This window comes from Protopterus annectens, chromosome 3.part0 (genome assembly GCF_019279795.1).
Source record: "Protopterus annectens isolate FY-2018-M chromosome 3.part0, PAN1.0, whole genome shotgun sequence".
Classification (NCBI taxonomy): Eukaryota; Metazoa; Chordata; order Ceratodontiformes; family Protopteridae; genus Protopterus; species Protopterus annectens.
In genome coordinates, this window is record NC_056731.1 from 780,173,203 (window position 1) to 780,194,680 (window position 21,478).

Consider the following 21,478-nt stretch of genomic DNA (forward strand, 5'->3'; position numbering starts at 1 on the left):
ACATTGTAGTGCATAGATGACTTGGGATTTATGGCAGCTAATTTCCAGTCTACTTACTCAAGTGGATCTATTAATATAATAGACATGTGAGGTATTTCTTTGAACACACTGAGTACCCAGAGCACTGTTCCAAAACACAGACCTATTTTTTATTTCAGAGCTATAGATAGCAGAGTGCACCATATTTTTCTAATGATTGGGAAGTTTCTACAAATGAGGTTAAGCATATCTTTACGGGTTGTGGATAAAATCCCATCACTCAAAAGTATATACCAGTACTTCCTGATTGTCATGGAGATATTTACACAAATGGGCATATCTTATAACAATGTATACCACCTGTCTATTGCCATATCATCTTTGAAGATGGTGATGCCTTTGGTCCAACAATTTCATTTTGGAGTTAAGCCCTGCTTCATGATATGCCTCTTGCAACAGAGCCATCTGATAATCCCTGGCCTCTATTGTCCCCAGTATCTCTTGAGTTACATTATGGAACTCTTGCATCATCAAGAACCTGCCATATGGTAAAATTAGGAGTGACAGACGAGCACTGTCTGCCATGACAAAAGTGGTAGCAGCAGTTGATTTTCTGTACATGAAGTATAAAGTAAGGATACATATTCCTGAACACAGGCAAGGTATTAGAAATTGCTTTTCCATGAGCCCTGTTTCCAAACATTTCCATTGGAAATACAGTATTGAGAGGTCTGTGCTAAAGTTTCAAAGATTTCATGGATATGCCAAGGCCACTTAGTCTTATACATAAATGGTCATTCATGCCCTCTGTTATGCCATACTACTTTTCTCCAGGAGAGTCATACCAGCCAATTCTGGATTAAATTCATGTCCACCCATACGGTCATCTAGATTATGTTTAAAGAAAATGTATTTCACAGGTTTGGGAGATGCAGGGCTATAAACATGTCTCTCCAGTGTCTTGTAATTATCTTTTGGTGAATATTTAGGACCTTTTTTCTAGTACTGGTGGCAATATTTGACTTGAGGAGATACAGGAGGTCCAGGACAACTGAGTCAGTAATGACACTGTAAGTGAGATGGAGGTTTTCCCTCAAAAGTGTATAAGACACCAAATAAAGGGATAGACCTTCCAGCCTCTCTTGCTAGTTCAGAGCTTTAGGCAAATGACTTTTTTGAATAGGAATCTTTTGGATCTTTTTTAACTGTTTGATATGTTTAGAGAGCTACACCCTGAAGTGGATGGTGTACTGGATAATTGATCTGATCATTTCAACTTTCATGATCTTCATTTAGCAATTAGCTGTTCTAAAATGATTTCCCAACAACTATTGTCACATGATTGTCAAAGCAGAGGGAGTTATCAACTGAAGTTCCTAGAACCCTACCTACATTTTTTGTTTCACAGTCTATACAAGGGGGAGGGGTTGTCTGGCAAATGTAAAGATACCACACTTTTAAGCATTTTGTTTGAGCTCATTTTTAGTACACCAAGAGTTTAATAGGGACAGCTCACTCTGGAGGGTTTGGGTGTCAGAGGGTGACAACAACAACCCCCAGTATGCAGTTGTCTGAAAACTTTACTAAGATATATTAAATTTTTTTGTTTTATTTAGGATGACCCACAGTTATCTTGTTATGTATGTTGCCCACATTTTGTACAACTGAATACCTCACAACCTTGGAGCACGAATAACAAGCTGGTAATGAAATATCTAATGAATAATGCCCTAAGGTATCATTGTTAGTGTTGTGAAATTTGCCTTTTCTTCTCTCCTTTCCTCTAGTACTAATTTTCTAGCACGAGGAAATAAAAGTACATCTCAAATTCAATAAGTTCTCTAAACTCAGATCCTGAAATTATCATAAGGTAACAATATCCTGTAATAATAATGCCTGGTTTCCTAAAACTCCCAGTTTCTTATTTTACACTTAGGAATATACTTATAGAGTGACGTTGCTATATAATGTTGTTATATATTCAAGCTTAAGAAGCACATATGACTGCGGCAGTTGTTCCACTGTATAAAATAAAAGCTTCCTTGTTTTAACCACACACAGTATATTATATTTATGTATTTATTTTTAAAGGGGTTGTTTTCAGTGAAAAACAGCCTTTCTCAGCTTAATGAAACTGATTAATCAGGAATCAATGCATTTTGCTTTGACATCACGTATGACTACAGCAAAAACTTCTTATTTGTCTTACATTAAAACGTTGTGGAATGAGAATGTCTGTTTTTTTTCTGATAGGAAATTTAGTTTATTGTCTTCCATTTACAACTTTACTGGGATTAAGAAAATAGTGATGCGAAGTACCTAGACATGACAATAAAGCACACAGATGAAGACATGAACAATGTCAATTACCTGGAGTATAACGGTAAAGTACACCACAATGATAGTTGTGCTCATAAAGAGATTTTTTTCTTTTACTTTATTTTGATCCAGAAGTGCTACTAGTCCAAAGGCAACAGCACCACGCAGGCCACCGTACATCATCACCACCTGGTCTACTATTTCTAACTGCACCATTCTGTACCGGTTTAAGAGCCATGTCTGCAAGATGACACCTAAAGTAGAAGTTTTATAATGGTTAGCATTAATGAATGAATTAATTGATTCATTAAACAATTAATTACTGTTTTTTAACCAGATAAGTATACTGGTTCAAAGACAGGTTTTAGGCATATGCCTTGTGGCAGGGTTTTACAGCATTCAGCAAATAACATGAATCAAATAACATGAATAGAACACATTGAATGTCATGCAGTCACACATTTAGAAAAATTTGGTTACCATGAATGAATGAATGAATGAATTAAGTAATTAATGTTTTTTAACCAGATAAGTACACTGGTTCAAAGACATATTTCAGGCATATGCCTTGCGGCAGGGTTTTACAGCATTCAGCAGATAAGCAAATATAGGAGTCAAATAAAATGACTAAAACACATTGAATGTCATGCAGTCACACATTTAGAAGAATGTCAGGATAGAGTATTATGAAAAAGTAGACTTGCACAGGTGATGCAAAACATAACAAATTAATGCACAGTTTACTATTAGAATGTCGAAGCAAACTCCGTCGATTATACTGTTGTCAAACACGGTAGTTCGAAAACGGTAATATCGAAGACCGAAAGCCAACCTAGGAACAGTTTTAACATGGGGTCGAGATAGGTGTTCAGTGTTATTGCCAAACTACAGACCTCTCCCCTATCTCAGCCCATGTTAAAACCCGTTCCTAGGTTGGCTTTTGGTCTTCGATTTTACTGATTTTGAACTTCCATGTTCGACAACAGTACAGTCGATGGAGTTTGATTCGACATTCTAATAGTAAACCTAATGCACATAACAGTTACACATGTTGACCAGGTCATAATAGTTCACTGGGTTTGCTTATGCTGGCAATATATTATCAAATAATATAATGGAACAGGTGTGCAAATTCCAGCAAAGAGCTACATTAACAAAAAAAAAAAATACAAGCATTGTTTTATTGCTTAAAACAGTATAGTATTAATTGCTACTGTGGATATTTTTCTATCATTTTTATTTTATGTAGTTTTTATTGGAGATGTAAAAAGCAATTAAAGGCAAATTGGTATCGTATATTGTATGGTTGTGATAAAAACAAGACATGTTTGTATGACTTAAAGGAATTCCTTAAAGCCTTATGGTCAGAAAGATGTATATTATCAGAATTCTTAATTTTAACTTATGCTCCAGTTCCAGATTTTATTCATTTAAATGATTTTTCATTACTATGGGATCTTCTAGCTCCTCCGAAGAAAGTTATTTCACTGCATTGGATGAAGGAGTCAGTGCCACAGTTCAAGGAATTTAAAAATGGCAAAAACTAAATAAATTGTTGGAGAATTAAAAAAAACTAGACAGTTTGTTTTTAGTATAATTATTGTTTTTGGCATAATTTCATGACTCTTTATAACTTACAGCTATTTGATATTATTTAAGAATTGTTATATTTATGTATATCTGATGTTTTTTCTTTGCTGAATACTGCTTTTGTGTTTTCTTCTTAAAAATACATTTAAAAAAAAAAACAATAATATATTTAAAGGCAGTGCTTGCTCATAAGTGGTATACCACTCTACCAGTAGAGTAATGTGTTCTGGTATTATATTTTATAGTGTAGCAGAATATATAAGTAAAAGTGTAGATATATTTTACAGAGAGCTAACTGTGCCCTTCATCAGATGCATTCAGTTACAACCTCTTATATGTCTATTTAAATCAAAATAAGTAAGTAATATTCTCATGAAATCAAACTCTTTATCAAAAACATATTAACTAATTGACTATGCAAAAATAATGCTGCCCTCACATATTTATTTGAAACAGTTATAATTTTGTATGAATATTTTTTCCTTCTTATATGGTCTTGTACCATTCTGGTTCCCTAAAATATTCCTTTGTATATTTATCTTTGCATATTTGCCAGGTAAATTTTAGAAGATTCATTTTTTTTCCTCTCAGCAGTCATTATGTAGAAGAAAATGCTGCTGGGAAGATAAACATGTATCTTGAACAGTGACCCAGTCTTTATCATTTTTTACTCCAGTTCAGAGGTCATAGCTCCCTGTGGATCATCTAGACAGCAACTGGGAAACATCAGTGGGAAAAATAGCTTTAAGCACCAAAGGAGTGTTACTTGATGGAGGCTGTAAGGCATGTGCATCATTCCCAATAAATCAGAAGATAGGTGGCAAAGGGTGATACCTTGAAGTTGTTATTTTATGCAACGAAGGGGGGGGGGGTCTGGGACAAAAGAAGAAGTAGAATATTCCCTTCCCTCCAGCACTGTGAAGAATAGAAGTTTCTGAAATAAGAAAATGCCATTGCTTTTGAATAATCTGAACTTCCAGATATAAAATGGGAGTGGCAAGAGAGTATATGGCTGGCAGTTATGATTGGGGGTGAATTTCTGAGAGTGGTGAGACACACACCCCTTCCTTCTCCCTTGGTGCTTCCTAACTTTTACTCCTTTCCCAACTGACCTTCTTGAATTGTGCAGCCCTCATTTACTTCCACTACATTGGACATTTTTATGGTTTAATTCCTGCTATAATATTGTAATAATTAGATAAAAAAGACCCTGCTGTCTGTAATGCCCTTCCCCTTTCCACTGGTTTCTTTAAAAACACTGAGGAGCTTACATATATCAAGGGGGAATCAAAAATCTTAATATTTCACATACTCAGGGAGGAGATGAATCCTATGATAACAAGTCTTCTGAGAATAACTTTAGTCATTGCAGTCCTGGCAGGTGCATCTTTGGCATCATATCCACATATAATGCCATGTTTTCCCACCTTGTTAGAAGTCAAAATCAGGCTGGACAATTTTAGTCTAACAGTAAAGTCCACTATGGATTGTACCATTTCCACCATTCGCTTAAACGTGCCCTAATACTACAACATGTAGGTCTGGCAGTTATTGGCTGTAATTCTCAGTACTGCAGAATGGTTTAACACCTTGAACTCTGTCATTTATTAAGTATTATTACCAGGCACCAGTCCCACACCCCTCCCTGAACTGAGCACTGTGACTGCTGTGCTGGATTGGCTATTGAGTTTTTTGGGTGGCGCAGTGGTGCAGCGGTTAACGTTTTCACCTTACAGCAAGAGGTTCTCTAGTTCAATTCTCAGCTGGTGTGCCTTCTGTATGGAGTTTGCAAGTTCTCCCTGCATTCACGTGGATTTCCTCTGGGTACTCCGGTTTCCTCCCACAATCCAAAAACATGCATCTGGAGTGTTTCTCCCTAGGCCTCCGCTGAAAATAGACTCTGTCTTAGTTGGACTTTACTGATCAACAAATGATAAATAAAATAATTAAATAAAAATTATAAAAAAAGTTTAGCATTATTCTGTTCCCTGTAAAGTGGTCAGGCTTCTCAAGCTCTGTGGTTTGAAAATCTGGATCTGAGGATACAGCCACAAGGGGGTGTTTCAATGCCTGGAAGACTAGGTGCATGGCTAGAGGTTTTGGCTGATTAATGCCCAACAGGTCTTTGCAATTTGTATGAGATTTCAAACATTATTTGGAACCATTTAAATGATCCCTTATAAGGTTGTTTTCCCCTGTAGGAGAATGTCATTGGGCACAGGGTCAAATGACAGAGTTTCTTCATCATCAGTTGCATATCCCAATGGTAAATGAATTTGTATTTGCAAAATTAATATCGTTGTCATCCCTTATGTTGGAGTCTGCTACTTTTCTGGCTAGGGAGCTCTTTTTTTTTAGGAAGGGCTTTAGCTGGGAGAGGGTGAACATTAGTCCTTTGCCACCTGAGAATCTATTCTTCAGAAAAAAATATACATTTGGGAATTGCTGAGGTAGGCAGAAGGAGTGCAGTCATTCCCGAACCTGACTTCTGATCTAAGACTGTGGTCCCTATAATTCTTGGGAGGGTGGGCTTAGACAAAAAAGGAACAGAAGACAGTGGGCTTGACATCCCATCAATAAAAATAGGAGGCAAGACATTCTCTATGCATTTTTCAGCCTGCACTACTTGCTAGCATTTAACAGGAGGCAGTAGACTGCAGTCTGTCTGTCTATGGCCAGTCATAGACAGGACTGCAACCTGGTCTGCCATGAAAAGCCATAAAGGAATTAAATTCCCCAAGAGGGTACTTATCTCTCTAGATGACTAGAAACTGGATTCTTCACTATGTACTGATAAATGAAAAAGTGGAACACAGTAAAAAGAATGCCCAATGGCACAGGCTGTTCTTTTCTTTCGACCCTACATCAGTCTAAGATCTCTGGCATAAACAGGATAACAACCCATGTGTAGGTCCTCCAAAGCTCTGGGAGTCTGGTCAGTCGGGCTGATATCCATCAGTGGCTACCTGCCATAAAGTATGAATACTGCTGTAGCAGTGACCCTCTCAGTGAACACTGGAATTCCACAAATAAACAACTTGCTTCTATTCCACATCATTTCTTGGTGACTACATCAACCATAGAAAAGATGACAATGACTAGCATATTAGGAACACATATAAAAACTTGGGAAAATTAAGACATAAAATACCAAATGTTGCAATATGAAAGCCTGATGATAATGGAGGATGAAAGCATACTCATAACTTGCATAATGCATATATGAATGCTGGTATCTGCTCAGCCTGTCAAGAACATTAATCTGTCCTGCCTATACTGACAAAGCAGTGTAACAAGCCAAATGATGTGTGAGAGCAATGTTATAAGAGAACAGCATTCAGCCATATATTATAATTAAATACAAATAAATCTAATTGGGATGATAATCAAAGTCTGGAACAAATCAGCACTAGAAGCAAATATCATCCCACAGAGAAACCAGTCATAAGTGTACTTAAATTTAGAATTTAGTTTTTTGTAATAATCTAATCCCCATTTTCTGGAACAGTGCATGTATTAAATACCTGATGTTATACTAAATAAAGGGACCATACAGAAAGACTGACATTTTGGGGAATGTAACACATTTGTTTACTTGTAGGCCACTTTGTAAAGATTACTCAGCTGGCCTGAATTGACTCAAGTGACATTTCTGCACGATCACCACACTGTTTTCCCTTGAGAAAGCATGACCTCAAAGCTAATCATCTTAAAGTGAGGCTTGCAGGTGGTGTTCTGTGCTTGGAATGTCTAAGCCTAATTTATAAATTAAGAATTCAGAGAAATGCTTTGTTTCAATTTTTGACTGAACATTAGGCGCAGAACTGGTCTGTAGTATTTTACCTGGTTTCCAGAATGTATTCCAAAATTAGAATATATTCTTCCCCTTGAAAACTCTCAATACATATAATACTTCTTCTTTACAAGAAAGTTTGTTGTTTCATTAACATGTCTGAGTGACTCTCATCTTGATTACTGTACCCTGATTCATTGGTTATTATCTCATTTATTTCTTCTGCAAACTACTCTTTCTAGTCTTTTGCCCCCCCCCCCCCATCTTAGTAGCTTTCCAACTGATTATGCCACTACCCATTAAGAATCTAAAACTTGATACACAAAACATGGTGTAACCACACTTTGCCCCCCCCCCCCACCCACTGACACACACATTTTATATTAGTCACTCTAAAAGAGACTTGTACAAATACTTTTTCTGTTATCCAGAACTTAGCACACCAAAAAATGAAAACCAGCCTATCCCAGTTTCCTTTAGGGTAAAATCCACCCTTCTACTGATGTTGGCACTGTAAACTCTTCTAGTTCATAGGTTCATAGGTAGGTAGGTAGGTTGTAGCCACAGTTAATCTTAATCCTACTGCCCGTATTAGGACTTCTCGTTTCCCATCCGCAATGATGTATTTCCCCTCTTAAAATCGTATCATCTCGATATCTCCCAGTTTACATATTTACGTATTCATCTGTCCTTTTTGTCTCACCTTTAAACATACATCATTTCAGTTCATCCTGACTTCAACCCTAACGCTCTTCACTCTTTTGCTGTTCTTTCAGTTGCTTATTTTATACTTGTCTGTGTTGTTATATTGGTAGTAAGTAGTGCATCAAGAATTTCTCAGCATATTTTACACTTGAGAAAATGCTTCATGAATTATGAATATTTCATTATGCATAATTATTTCTATGTATTCTTTATTTTTAATGTTTTGACAAAATTCTTAATGTTTGTGTATTTTTATTTGCTGAAAATATACAATTATGTATGTATATTTTTTACTTTTGTTATATCTCTGTAAATATTTTTAAATAGTTATTTTTGTCTTTTTTGTAAAAGAAATAATACATGCAATGTAGCTTGAATTGTGGCTGAAAAGGGTCTTCAGGCCAACCCACTCACCCTGTTAAGAGAAGACAAATAAATATATGCATTCTTTTGAAATATTTCAATAAATCATTTCGGTATAAAATTGTTTAGTGACTCCGCTTACCTATCACTCTGTATACACTTATGAAGAGTAAAGTTAGCAGGATGAAGGCAGTATTCCATGTCCAGATGTTTGGATCGACGGCAGAAATTCCGAGGAACATGAAGATAATGGTTTCAGCGCCACTGGCCAGCATTTTCATTGTGTACCTCACAGTGGTACTAGACTGTTCCGATACATTAGCAGCAACATATTTCTGGCAGCAAATACCGCAGAATGTAATACTGGAATATAAAATACACAGGAAAAAGGCTCACTAATACCTGTAATGGCTGCAGTAGTCATTTGCAATTTATTCACCTTGAGTATAACCAAAAATCATTTTGTTAACCAGGTCATGGTACTACACATATTACTAGCAAATGATTTTTATGCAGATATGTATTACAGAGTAATTATATAATCCTATGGACCCTTCTCAGTCATGAACCAGGACACAGGTTTAAAATCAGTGGGTCAAAATTCATGGCATTAATACAAAAGGTATCAAACAAACCATTTTCCATCTATATCTAAACAAAAGACAGAGTATATACCTGGCTTTTACCTAAACTAAGTGTCATGCATCTGTAATAGGTAACTATTTGATGTGCTTACTTTTAATAAAGTTTAAGGTTGTTATCTATATAAATATATATATATATATATATATATATATATATATATATATATACATACACACTCACACACACACACACACACACACACACACACACACACACACACACACACACACACACACACACATATATGTGTGTGTGTTTGTGTGTGTGTGTTTGTATAAAGCCCACAAGCCCCATGGCATAACTAGTAATTCAGCTAATACTCTGTGGGACTATGTACTGTCATCGATTTTTTTAAAACAGATGTGGTATATGCTCTTACTGTCATTCACAAAAATGTTTAATGTGCAACTCTGGCAACCAGAATATATTTAATTATCTTAACATGCTAGAATTTGTGTGCGCCTTGAGCTGTGTCAGGTATACTGGTTGTTTTATGATTGCCCCTTTGTGTATAGCTCCAAATTTCATGCAGACCCAATGAAGGGTAACTTTTCAGAGAATGGATAGAAGGGATTTTCACTTGTTCTGCTGCCATCTGTTCCTGAGACACAATCATGGCATTGCAAAGTGATTTTACATATATGTTTCCACAAACCAGTGCAAGCAAGTGCAAATGTGAATCCACTTATCTGTCTTACAACGTATTTAAACCATGAAACAAGGTGGAGACTCTAGCCCTCAAGCAAACAGGTCTTTAATCACGGAATCTTTAGCACCATTCCCCAGAAGTCAGCCTTCTGTTATTCAGGCCAAAATTCAGACCCAAGTAACCTGCACTATATACTTGGCAACCATGCCCATGGTCCTAGGAAAAGGCATATTAAATTTACTTAATTAAATAATATTAACTGCACCCTACACTAGCAGCATGGTGTCTTTGTTGTTTCCCTGCTGTTACCTAAGGATATATTATAGAACATCTTGTTTGCCTATATCATTTAAAGCATAGTATAACTGAAATGCATTCACTGTGTTCAACCAAACTTAGCCATTTCAACTGCCACCTAGTTTCTAAAGGGTACTCTACAGGTGGATGAAGATGGAACTCTCCAGCTTCAGTTGCCGATGGCCAACTAGCTGACGATTGGAGTTCCTCCATAAGAAATCACTGTCGAAGAGTTCTGCTAGCAGTCATGCTCTTTTTGGGAAAAATTCCCCATTCTTCAATTTGGTACAACTCTGGAGTTGGTAGATATATATATATATATATATATATATATATATATATATATATATACATACATATATACATATATAAAAGTTTGGGGGGGGGGACTGGCCCCCACATTGGGGGGGCAGGGGGGCTTTTGAAAAAGTTTTTTTTTTTTTTGGACATTTTTTTTTCGCAAATGCAGTTTGGATATTCTGATTTTCAGTGCACTGAGTTTCAACAAGTCATAGTAGAAACATTTTTAAAGATTATATGAATACAATAGTTCAAATAATTCTGTCAATTAAACACTTGAAAAAGAAGACAAAATATGACTGGGTGGATTTCACTTCCTTGTTACCAGTTAAGATGAAAGTCTTGGAATCCCTCCCAAAAGAAATGCCAGTCTTACTACTGCATTTCTGAAGCATTCAGACTGGATAGGTATTATTTTACCTGTGGATAACCATACGTCAATATGACAAATTATGCAAATGAGAAAAAAACATTACAATAATTTGCAACATTACAATAATTTGCAACATAGTTTCTTATGTTCATTTATGGAAGATATTGCCTCAGTCCTTTCATTTACTTTATTTGCAAACATATAGACTCTTCGTTATGAAACTTACGCTAAAATAGCAGACAGCGACAGCATTTCTGAAGTAAGGTATGACAGGTAGGCAATGACGAATACAAAACCAGGTTCGATGATCCTTACATGCTTTGTGAAGCGTGTGACAAGGCAGAGAAGGAAGGCAAAGATAATGCCAATTAAAGTTCCTCCCAAACTGACAACAAAGAACGATACTAAACAGAAAAGAACAGTGTATTATTGCCCGGAATTTTCTCAGATTCCACAAAACAAAACCACAAAAACTTTGAATAACAAACCATTGCACATATTTAAAATTGTTAGTAATAATCTCAATAAATAATGGTTTCTACAATGCAAAAATGGAAAAAAGATGGACAAAAATACATTAGTTGAAGAGTAGTAATTTACTGAAATAAGGCATGATATTTAACAGTCAATGCTTTTTGGGGAGTGGGTGCAATTTAGTTCATATCTACTAGTTGACTGATTTGCTCTTTTGGAAGATTTTCCTTTAGTCATTTTATGAAAGACCAAAATGTCTGATGTTTACATTGTTATTATATGGAATCAAAAACAGAGGCCACTTTGACTAAACGCTTCAGGAAGTAGTGACTGCAGGAAAAAAGAAAAGAGGACCATTGATTACAGTAGGAACTCTTATCCCTTCTGTTATGTGACACATTTATAGCAATGCACTTATAAATGCAGATTCCCATTTCTTGGACAAAGGACCACAGAATATTTGATTATAAGTAAAAGAACAATGTAAAGTCCACTGGTGACTTGTAAAATTGATTAATTTTGTGTATGGTGTAGCAGTGGTTGTTGGATACAGGCATCATAGCAGGCAGATTTTCATAATGTTGATTTGTGCATTGACAGTGGGAGCAGGAAGTAAACAGACTGTGCAATAACAGTATTGCACTAAAATTAAAAGCCTAATGGCTGTCTTATAGAGTTGCCACCTTTTCGTCTACCAAAAGAATTTTCAGGGCAAACCATACCAACAACCACTGCAAAGAAGGAACTTCATGTTTTTGACAAAATAAAAATTCACATCTTGCAGAGTTTGTTTCCATTGTTTTGTATAATATTAAGGTGTTTAAACATGTCCTTCTTAGTCAGCTGTTGTCCTGTGAAGGAAATGAATGTGAAGACAGACCAATAAACTGTCTGGGCATCAGCAAGCAACAGACGTAACAATAGTAAGAACAAATCTAAGCTTACATGATGCAAAATCTACTTTCTTTCATTCTGATTAGGCAGTCTACAGATCTACTATATATATCATTTGCCAACATCCACTGCATATTAAGTATCGTCTTAATCTGGGAACTCGTAACATACCTACGCCTTTGACACAGTCTTCTCCTGTAACGTTTTCTCCCCCAATTGCAACAAAGGAATCAAATACATTGTACAACACCTGAGAAGGAAATGGAACAGCGTTTTATTGTCACCTTGTAAGGAAAGCAGCTTTGCACTAAAATATTTTTACTTCGAAGTGCATTAACAAAACACTTATTGCCTGAAAAAATAGCACAAACATGAAAACATACCTGCCCAGAAAACAGCATAGTTAACAAGCAAGACCACTGTTTTGGCACGTGACATGAGTCAGTGTGGGATTTGATTATGTCTGGATATTGTTAACCTTAAAAGCAACAGCTGCAGTAGAAAATTTACTTAAATGACATAACTTTGAGTAATGCTAATTCTTCATTCAAAAATGAATATAAACATAATATTACATACAGTTCACTTCAGTTCCTTATTTTTCCGGATAGTTATCCAGTCTATACTTTTTTCTCTTTACACCTCTATGTATAATGAAAGCATCAACTGCACTTCAAGATATTTGCAGATTTGTATTGTTAGAACTCCTGTTGTTAAGCTGTGCTCTCTCACTTGCTCGTCTCTAGTATCTCCAAGTTGTTCATTTTTCACAAACTGATAAGCTAAATCTGTACATAACTTGACAGTATGCATGACAATTGTTTATTTGCAACCTTGCAATCACAGGATGAGTCTGATCATGGTGCATTCAGATTAGTTCTCGACCCCAATAAGCAAATAAAGCAAACAAACAGATGAGCGCTTTTCTGTGTTATGTGTGAACATGATGTTTGTATATGTGCATGCAGGCACAAGTATGTTAATGTGCTTGTGTATTTGTGTACATGAGTGTGACTGTGTATCTTTGCATCTGTTCAAATGTACCACCCTAGTAAATGCAGCACCCAAGGCCATTCCCCAAAGCAATGCCTCAAAGAATACTTTAACATTGTTTGGGCTGTACTGTGAGATTGTAATGGGAGCAATGGTTCACCCTTAACATCAGGTTTCTCTTTTTTCAGGGGTTAATTATATACATTGGGGTATAGGGGTAAAGTCTCCACATGGCAACACAGAAAGTGGGGTTTTGCCTATGAAAAAGGTTTTACTTTTCTTCCCTGAACTTTCTGTTGGAGTGCTTTGGTGAAGTTTGCCTATGGTGGCATGTTTGGGGGAGTCTAATTTCTAGTTTTCATAGTGGAGCCTTGATTTTTCTGTTTGTGGGGGGGGGGGGGTGCAGCAGGTGTATGCACATGGGTATGTACAATTGAACCTGTTTATTTATTTATTTGCTCGTTGATATATTTTAAATTTGTTTTCCAGCATAGGGTTGCATTGGACCTTTTACAGGCCTGAACAGTAATTACAGTAAGTAAATGAATAAAACAAATGAATACAATTACATTTAACACAGTAAATAATAATATAGGTCAATAAAGAATAAATGAATAATTAATTCAAGGTACGCAATTAAAGATTAAAAATACTAATACTAATAGTCTGCAAATGTTAAGCACAGACGTCTGCAAGCATTCAAGTAAACATCAAATATGACGGCTGAAATTGTCTAATATTGTCCTATGTTCATATTTCTTCATAGAAAAAGGCACCATAACTCTTTGCTATCACTAAATTGCAGTGATATAATGTTTGCCTGGTATGCACTTCTTTGAACCATCACCATATGACCAAAAGTCCTCAAAAATCAGCCAGCTCAGCTGGAGTAGAAGAATAAACCCATGCCTACACCCTAGGCAGCCTGAGATGGAATAGCTGCTTGGGCATCTGCTGGAGTTAATGTAGAGAGAGAGCGGAGAATGCCTATCCTGTAGGTAAGGAGGAGGTATGGTGATGCAGGTATGGCCCTGGAGTGGGTTAATAAATGGAAATAGTTACTTAGATACCGGTCATCATCTTGGGTACATCAGGCTGTTCGCTTGTATGGGGATGGTATAGTGATATATATGGTGATACAGGTCACTCATCTTTTGTCCAGGGGAGATGCTAGGGCCCATTATATATGCCCTCATTGCTGGGATGCTGACAGGGGCACAAAGCATCAGCATGGCTGCCTGGATAGCCCTTGCCCCAATTCCGTGGATCCTCAGTACATGGGAACAAATGAGCTCAAGTCCAATCAGGGGAAAATGAATGAAGTGCAGGTACAGGGGTAAATTACATATTCAAAAAAAAAAACTTAACTGCACAAATCTCCCAGCTGCCTAAACACATTTATGCACAATCAGAGGAGAAACTCCAAGCTAAATGTAACAGTGTTCAAGTCACTGTATCTTGAAACAAGTAAAAAAAAAATGGATGAATAGACTGAGTTGCTTTCCTTCCACAGTCACTGATATGAGCTCTCTCTGGACACAGTCATTGCTGCGAACTAAGATTCGTAATGTTATTTATTCATGAAAGGAACAGTAAAGCATAGGTCTACTAGTCATTATTGTGTGCTGTGACATTTAGCCTTGCAGCTGTGAGTTATAGTATGTGCAATAGCATCCCGAGCCCACTGTCATCCTAAAATAAGGCACAGATGTTCGTACTGCGTCTTGGGAAAATAAAAGTTTATCAGGCTGTTTCTACAGTATGTAATAGTTAAATGCTGCAGAATGAGGACAATGGAGGCAGATTCACAGTTTCAAAAGTGTAATAAATAATTGGCAAATAGTTGTCACAAGTTCTCCAGTGCAGATCTACTTATCAGGCTTAAAGCATTCCTTCGAAATGTTGCCCACTGATAATTAAACTTTTTCTTTAGACTTCTGGCTGTTATGTAGAACTACTAACAATTTGAATATGTCATGCCACACAATACTGAAATATATCGTCCAGCCACAACACTCATTTCTTCCACACACACACACAGTGTGGAAGGTAAGTTCATTGGATGAAGCTATTTACTATAAAGGCTAGGTTATAATAAGGAATTTAGCACAGTAAGAAAAATATCAGACTTGGCTAAATCACAAGTGTTCTACTAGATTATGCTCAGTAATCCCCAAATATAAAAATGTGCGATATGGAACAAATAAAATGCATGATAAGCCAAGCTGAAAGTATTGATACTAGCATGTAGGATGCCAGTTATAGGGATGGCAGTCACAACTTGAATATGGCAGAGAGAGGGTCTGCAAAGGTATACTGTAGGATCAAATTTCTATTGCTGATGAGAAGAAGAAGAAGAAGAAGCAGATATTACTAACTGTTAAGAAAGAAATCATATTATACTTTAAAATTATGTTGCTGAAAGTTGGGATAGTTAATGTTTGTATCCATGAAATGGCACAGGAAATGCCAGATAAAGTGAGATAAAAAAGATCAGGAGCAAAACAAAAGACAAAAAAGGGCAAGAAAAACCAAAAATGGGAGAAAAAAGCAAATATATATATATATATATATATATATTTATATATATATATATATATATATATATATATATATATAGAGAGAGAGAGAGAGAGAATTGGAGCAGAAAAGCAGTGACAGATGGGTTCAGTGTTGTTTACACCAAGAGTCTGTAAATAGCAGTTTTTTGCAGTACTCAAAACAGCATCAAGGCTTAACGCTGGTGGCCATTTTCAGTCCGGAAAAGGCATAGTGAGGAATTCTCCTCATGCAAACTCTTTGCTTCTGAATCATGGTTACTTCACTATTACTGCCTCTTGAGTTTTTGCATTTTGAATGCAAGGGTGGTCACTTACAAAAAAAGCTGGTTATACTCTTTGGCTGTGAATAGATATACCTTATTCTGGCTTCCTATTGAAATGTCGGCACTCTTACAATATTTTTATTTGAAATATTCATCACATCACCAATCATTATATAGAGGCTTCTGTGGCAGAGGCAGTCATTCAATGAACATGGGAAGGGATAGCTACATTTAAGACCTTTACAACTTTATTAATGCAAAGTAATTGGGTCATTTGTCCCAACTACAATAAAGGGCCAATAAAGTTCTGTTCAGTTGTGTAAAACTAGCTTTGTAAGTCTGAGCTTCACAAATAACAACCTTTATGCCTCAGCCATCGCATGGCATAATTGGAACTACAATTCTGTAGTTAAACAAAAGCAATATATTAACCTAGTCTTTCAAACCTAATATTCAAATGTGTTTTATAAAGAAGAAGAGATATCCACCAACAAAAATCAAAGAGAAAAGCTAAAAAAGTTAAACCTCTATTATTGCCAGAGGGGGCTAATAGAATTAAGAAACCGCAGTAATTTGGTCTCCTTGTAATTCCATGGAGAGAGACAGCACAACTGAAATTGTTATATCTATCTGATGTAATTTTATAAGAATGCATATCGCATTCCATGAATCAGAAGTATTATCTGTAAAATCAAGTGTGATGCAACTCCGTCATTCAAACTCAAAATTTAGGTATATTATGGTTAGTTTAGAACTAAAATTAAGAAAACTGTGACAGCAACTAGTCAATGTGTCAGTGTTACTGATAGCAATAGGGTTAGGTTTCGGCCTAATCTAGCCCTAACCAATCCCTAACGCATCTCCCTTATCAATAAAAAGTTTAAGATTGGATTATGATTATGAATAGTGGAAGCCCCAATCCTCTGTCTCTTGTAACCCTAATCTTTTAATTTATTGTCATAGCAAAGGCTATGGTTGGTATTAGGATCTAGGTGCATAGGTAGTGGACAGTGTGCTTGCATGGTTGAATAGTGCATGAAACCAGTTTTAGACAGTTATTGAAGATCGGGGGTGGGATATACTGTTGTCTTACTGGGATGTCAAGTAGTTCAAAGCGGAGAAGAACACTGTTTGTTTTTTCATTTTTTAATTTTATTCTTAGTCATTGGCTGAACCATGATGCTTATTCTAGGCAAGCCTGGGTGGCTTAATTTCTCAACCATAGGCTAGCCACAAAAAAAACTTAACATTGTTAAATTGCTTTGCATTATGTTACAGCATCTAATTGCAATGGAAGAAATGGACAAGTCATTTAACTAGGTCTTTATATTTGTTTAACTAATATCTTTATTAGTATCTTCTACACCATTTTTCTTAGCTCACTACTCACCCTAGGACTTCTTGAAATACTCTGTAGTCCTACAATTGACCCACTCAGATAACCTGATCTGTTTATCCATTACTATTTCCATTAGGAAGTACCTTCAAATGTCTAAGTTGAACTTTGTGCCATTTATTTGGAAGGCATGTCACCTCCTCCCTCCTATGTCTTTCCTCTTGGGCTGTATGTCAGCTGACTGTCTTGTAGTCCACGTGTCTTGTGCACTCATATCACGTCTTCCTTGCTTCTTGCCTATTCTGAAGTGAGAAGAGATGCAAGTCAGGGTTTTATATTTGTATGGCAATTGGAGCTATCTGTCCTCAGCTTGTACGTGGTAGTTAATTGCTGCTACTACTACAACATCAAGGTCATTTTCCTTAGCTTTATTTTAAGGTCACTTATCATATCTGGTGCTGTATTTTTATGTCCCTGTTTTAAACCATAGATTCCACTTACAAGCCCTCGCTGACACTCTCCACAGGTCTCTTTGAAGGTTTGCTTTCCCATCCTCCACTGCCTCTTCTGTTTTACTGTCATTTACAAATAGGATTGTCTCTTTCTTAGTGCCACTCATGATATGTCATGAAGAGATATCTGGTCCTAGAACCAAAGTCTGTGGAATCCCTCTAACCACTTATATTTTCTATTTGAGAGTTCTTGTAATTACTAGTCTTTGTTTCCTACCACCCGCCCACTATTATCCTTACTAATCAACCTATTAGACTCCTGTGTGGGACTGAGCCTAAGGCTTTACTGAAATCAAGATATACAACAATGACCGGGATTCCATTATCAAACTCCAGGGTAACCTTGTCATAAGACTGAAGCAGGCAGGGTATTTAAGCAAAACTATGTTGGTACTTATCCTGAAGGTTGTTCTCCAGGAAAACAGCTAGCTTTTCCTGCAGTATCTTGTGCCTGACCTTCCCTGCTATTGAGGTCAGGCCTAGCAGTTTGCAGCTTCCCAGGTCATTTCTCACTCACCACTTGTGGAGCAGGACCGCAATGACCTCACTTTCAGTCTTGGGAACCGTGCTACTGCTTACTGATCATTGAAAAGATATGTAATCAATCTGGAAGTACACTTGCCAGGATCAATACGATTTGAGAGGGGACGAGACTGACAAGACCCTGAACCTTCTCTTCCCTTAGCTCCTTGCCTGTCTTTTCTGCAGGTTCCCTTGGTGTATAACTATCTGTCAGGTATCCTCCTTACTTGTTCTTCCTGGCTGGAATGAATTCTTCCTTCTTCCATCCTTCTGTGTTGTGAAGACAGAAGTAAAAAAAAAAATACTGACATTATCCTCATTTTCCCCAAATATTGTTATATTTCTTCCACTTCTTAATCAGTTCCTGCAGCTTTCTGTTAGCCTTCTTCCTTTCCCCTGTGCATCTAAAACATCTTTTCTCTTCTACTTCTTTATTTATTCTGCTGCAGCTTTTTATAAATGTTATTTTGCCTTTCTTACTTATTTAGCCTTATTGCCTGGTTCCTCAAATTCCTGTATTCACACTGCAATCTTCTTTAACTGGCCATGTTCGGAATGTCTCCTTAACCTCACTGTTGAACAACACTGGCCTCTTTCTTCTCCCTACTTTGTTACTTTTCCCATTATCCTATTCTCATTGCTTTTTCATCTTCCTCTTTATCTTTATTTATATCCACAGGCTGTGCATTCCCTATATTTGGGCTCAATGACTGATTTTGGAAACAGAAAATTTCCCTACCGAAACATAGTGTGTCTTTCCATAGTTCCACACTCAGTTTCATTTGTTTGGCTACCAATCCCTCTTAGCCAGAACACTTTTAGCCAATGACACTTTTAATTTTAGGTTTCAACGCTCCTTATCCTTATACTTTACCCTTCCTTGTACAAGCCTATACCAGCTGAATGAATCCCTCTTGGTCTATTTTCTCCATGGTTTCTTCTTCCCACTTTTGATGCCATAATGGATGCCTTCTTCTAAGAAATAAATGTCTGCTATTAGTACAACTTATTTTTTCAGGACAAAGCCTTTAACCATTCTGTTTCACCACTGGGTATTAATATATTATGTGTCTGTCAGTTCACACACCTTTGTTCCTGTAGTTTGACTGGCATACTACTAAGTTTGACAGCTTTTGTGCTTCTTCTCTTCCCTGCTCTGCTCCTCTTTCCTCAGGTACCTCACACTTTTGATCTGCCAAATGTAGGCTACAACCCTTTCCTTATTTAGTCCTTTTGATTACTTGAATAACTGATATCCTGGGATATCCATATCCCAATCCTTTATATCATCTAACCAGTTTTCTGTCACACATACTATGTCTGCTTCTATGATTTGTATCACTGCCTGAAGCTTCCTCACTATCTTGCCTAACCCCTAATATGACGTCCTACCCATGTCGTCTATCCTGAACTCTGATCTCTTTCTGTTCTATTAACCTTTTTTAACTTCTGACTTGTACCCTGAGCCATGATCCGGTTCAAACTAGTCACTACTGATAGCATCTTTAGTCTTCCATTGCGATTCACGCACCTTCCCGCCTGCTGCCATCTTTGTTTACCTAAGTCTTCTCATTGCCCTGTTTTTGTTAACATGTTTTTTCCACATTATTTTAATGTCATAGTCATCCTGGTTACCTCTGCATTCCTAAAATACTTGGCACCGATAGTACCTTTGAAAAGACATTTCTTTAAAGTGTGACCACGTGAATGTTTCATTTAGTTGAACACCATCTTGTGTATACAACCAAACATGCCAGCAATATTAGAAGAAAAGGAAAGTGATTTGTGTACAGTCAAAGACCTTGGAACACACAGAATATCACATATGCAACAGAATATGTCAGAAGTAACTGACGCTAAAGAATGATTATAAAAGGAAGGCGAGTTACGATATATTAAGTTTGCAAAACTTGAAAAAATATTGTAAAATATTGAATGGTCTAGAAGAATAAATAGTGGCCACATGAGAAGAGAGGGGGAAGAGTATACAAATTAAGCAAAGAAAAAAATGAAAAGTGTGCTATTTCATGAAATTGCATTTACGTAATTTGATGGAGTTTAGTCCTCTGTGCATGTGCATAGTTTTAAAATTTTAGATTTCAGAAATGAATAGCATTTGCCCCACTATTTATCAGTTGGTGTGTAAGGCCTACTAACATTGAACATCTAAACTCGTATTCCTTTTTGTTCATGTATGCAGGTAATACACACACACATATATTCACACACTTACAGATGCATACAGAGTTAACAGCTTTGTGTATGTGTGTGTGTGTGTGTGTGTGTGTGTGTGTGTGTGTGTGTGTGTGTGTGTGTGTGTGTGTGTGTGTGTGTGTAGAGTTCGTAGGTCATGTCATTACTTTTACCAACAATAACAATTTTGCAGTAGCAGACTCGAAGTAATGTGTAAAACTGTTAACAAAAGCACTTGCACCTGTATAAATATCTCTAATTAAGCTAGCGATTTAGAATTACATCTTACTTTGTTCTGATAGAGAAACGGGGGCACAATTATGCTAGGGATTTCTTCCCCCCCTTACGTATGTGATGAATACCATTATTACAGATGAAATGCTTCGGGGAAAGTGTGAATGGAAAACTCCAATATGTAGGTCATTTTTAATACTGCACATGACTTAAAAAGTTTTCTTTATTAAATAAAAAAATCAGGTCTTGGAATTTAGGAATGGGAAGAAAAAAGTGACATAGCATTTGCTAATTTTAAGATTGATGGGAATGCTTATATTGCCATAGCAACTGAGATAGTAAAAGGAATAAAGAAAGGGAGATAACCATACTAACCGTGTTTTACATATCTGTTACAATGCACTGCAACCTCTAGAGAATTTTGAGGTATTTTTAGATATCTGTGTCCTGAGGTTTGTCATCTTAGATAAATGATTCGTACTG

General features: G+C 36.6%; 1 protein-coding gene across 1 annotated transcript in view; it reads right to left on the reverse strand.

Moving 5' to 3' along the window:
- Positions 1–21,478, reverse strand: part of SLC9A3 (solute carrier family 9 member A3) — a 98,702-nt gene that overhangs the window by 59,310 nt on the left and 17,914 nt on the right. Inside the window, exons 3-6 of the mRNA XM_044065126.1 lie at positions 12,553–12,631; positions 11,240–11,417; positions 8,892–9,112; positions 2,350–2,552 (exon numbers count right to left, since the gene is read on the reverse strand). Of these exons, the coding sequence (XP_043921061.1) occupies positions 2,350–2,552; positions 8,892–9,112; positions 11,240–11,417; positions 12,553–12,631 (681 nt within the window). The remainder of the gene's footprint in view (positions 1–2,349; positions 2,553–8,891; positions 9,113–11,239; positions 11,418–12,552; positions 12,632–21,478) is intronic.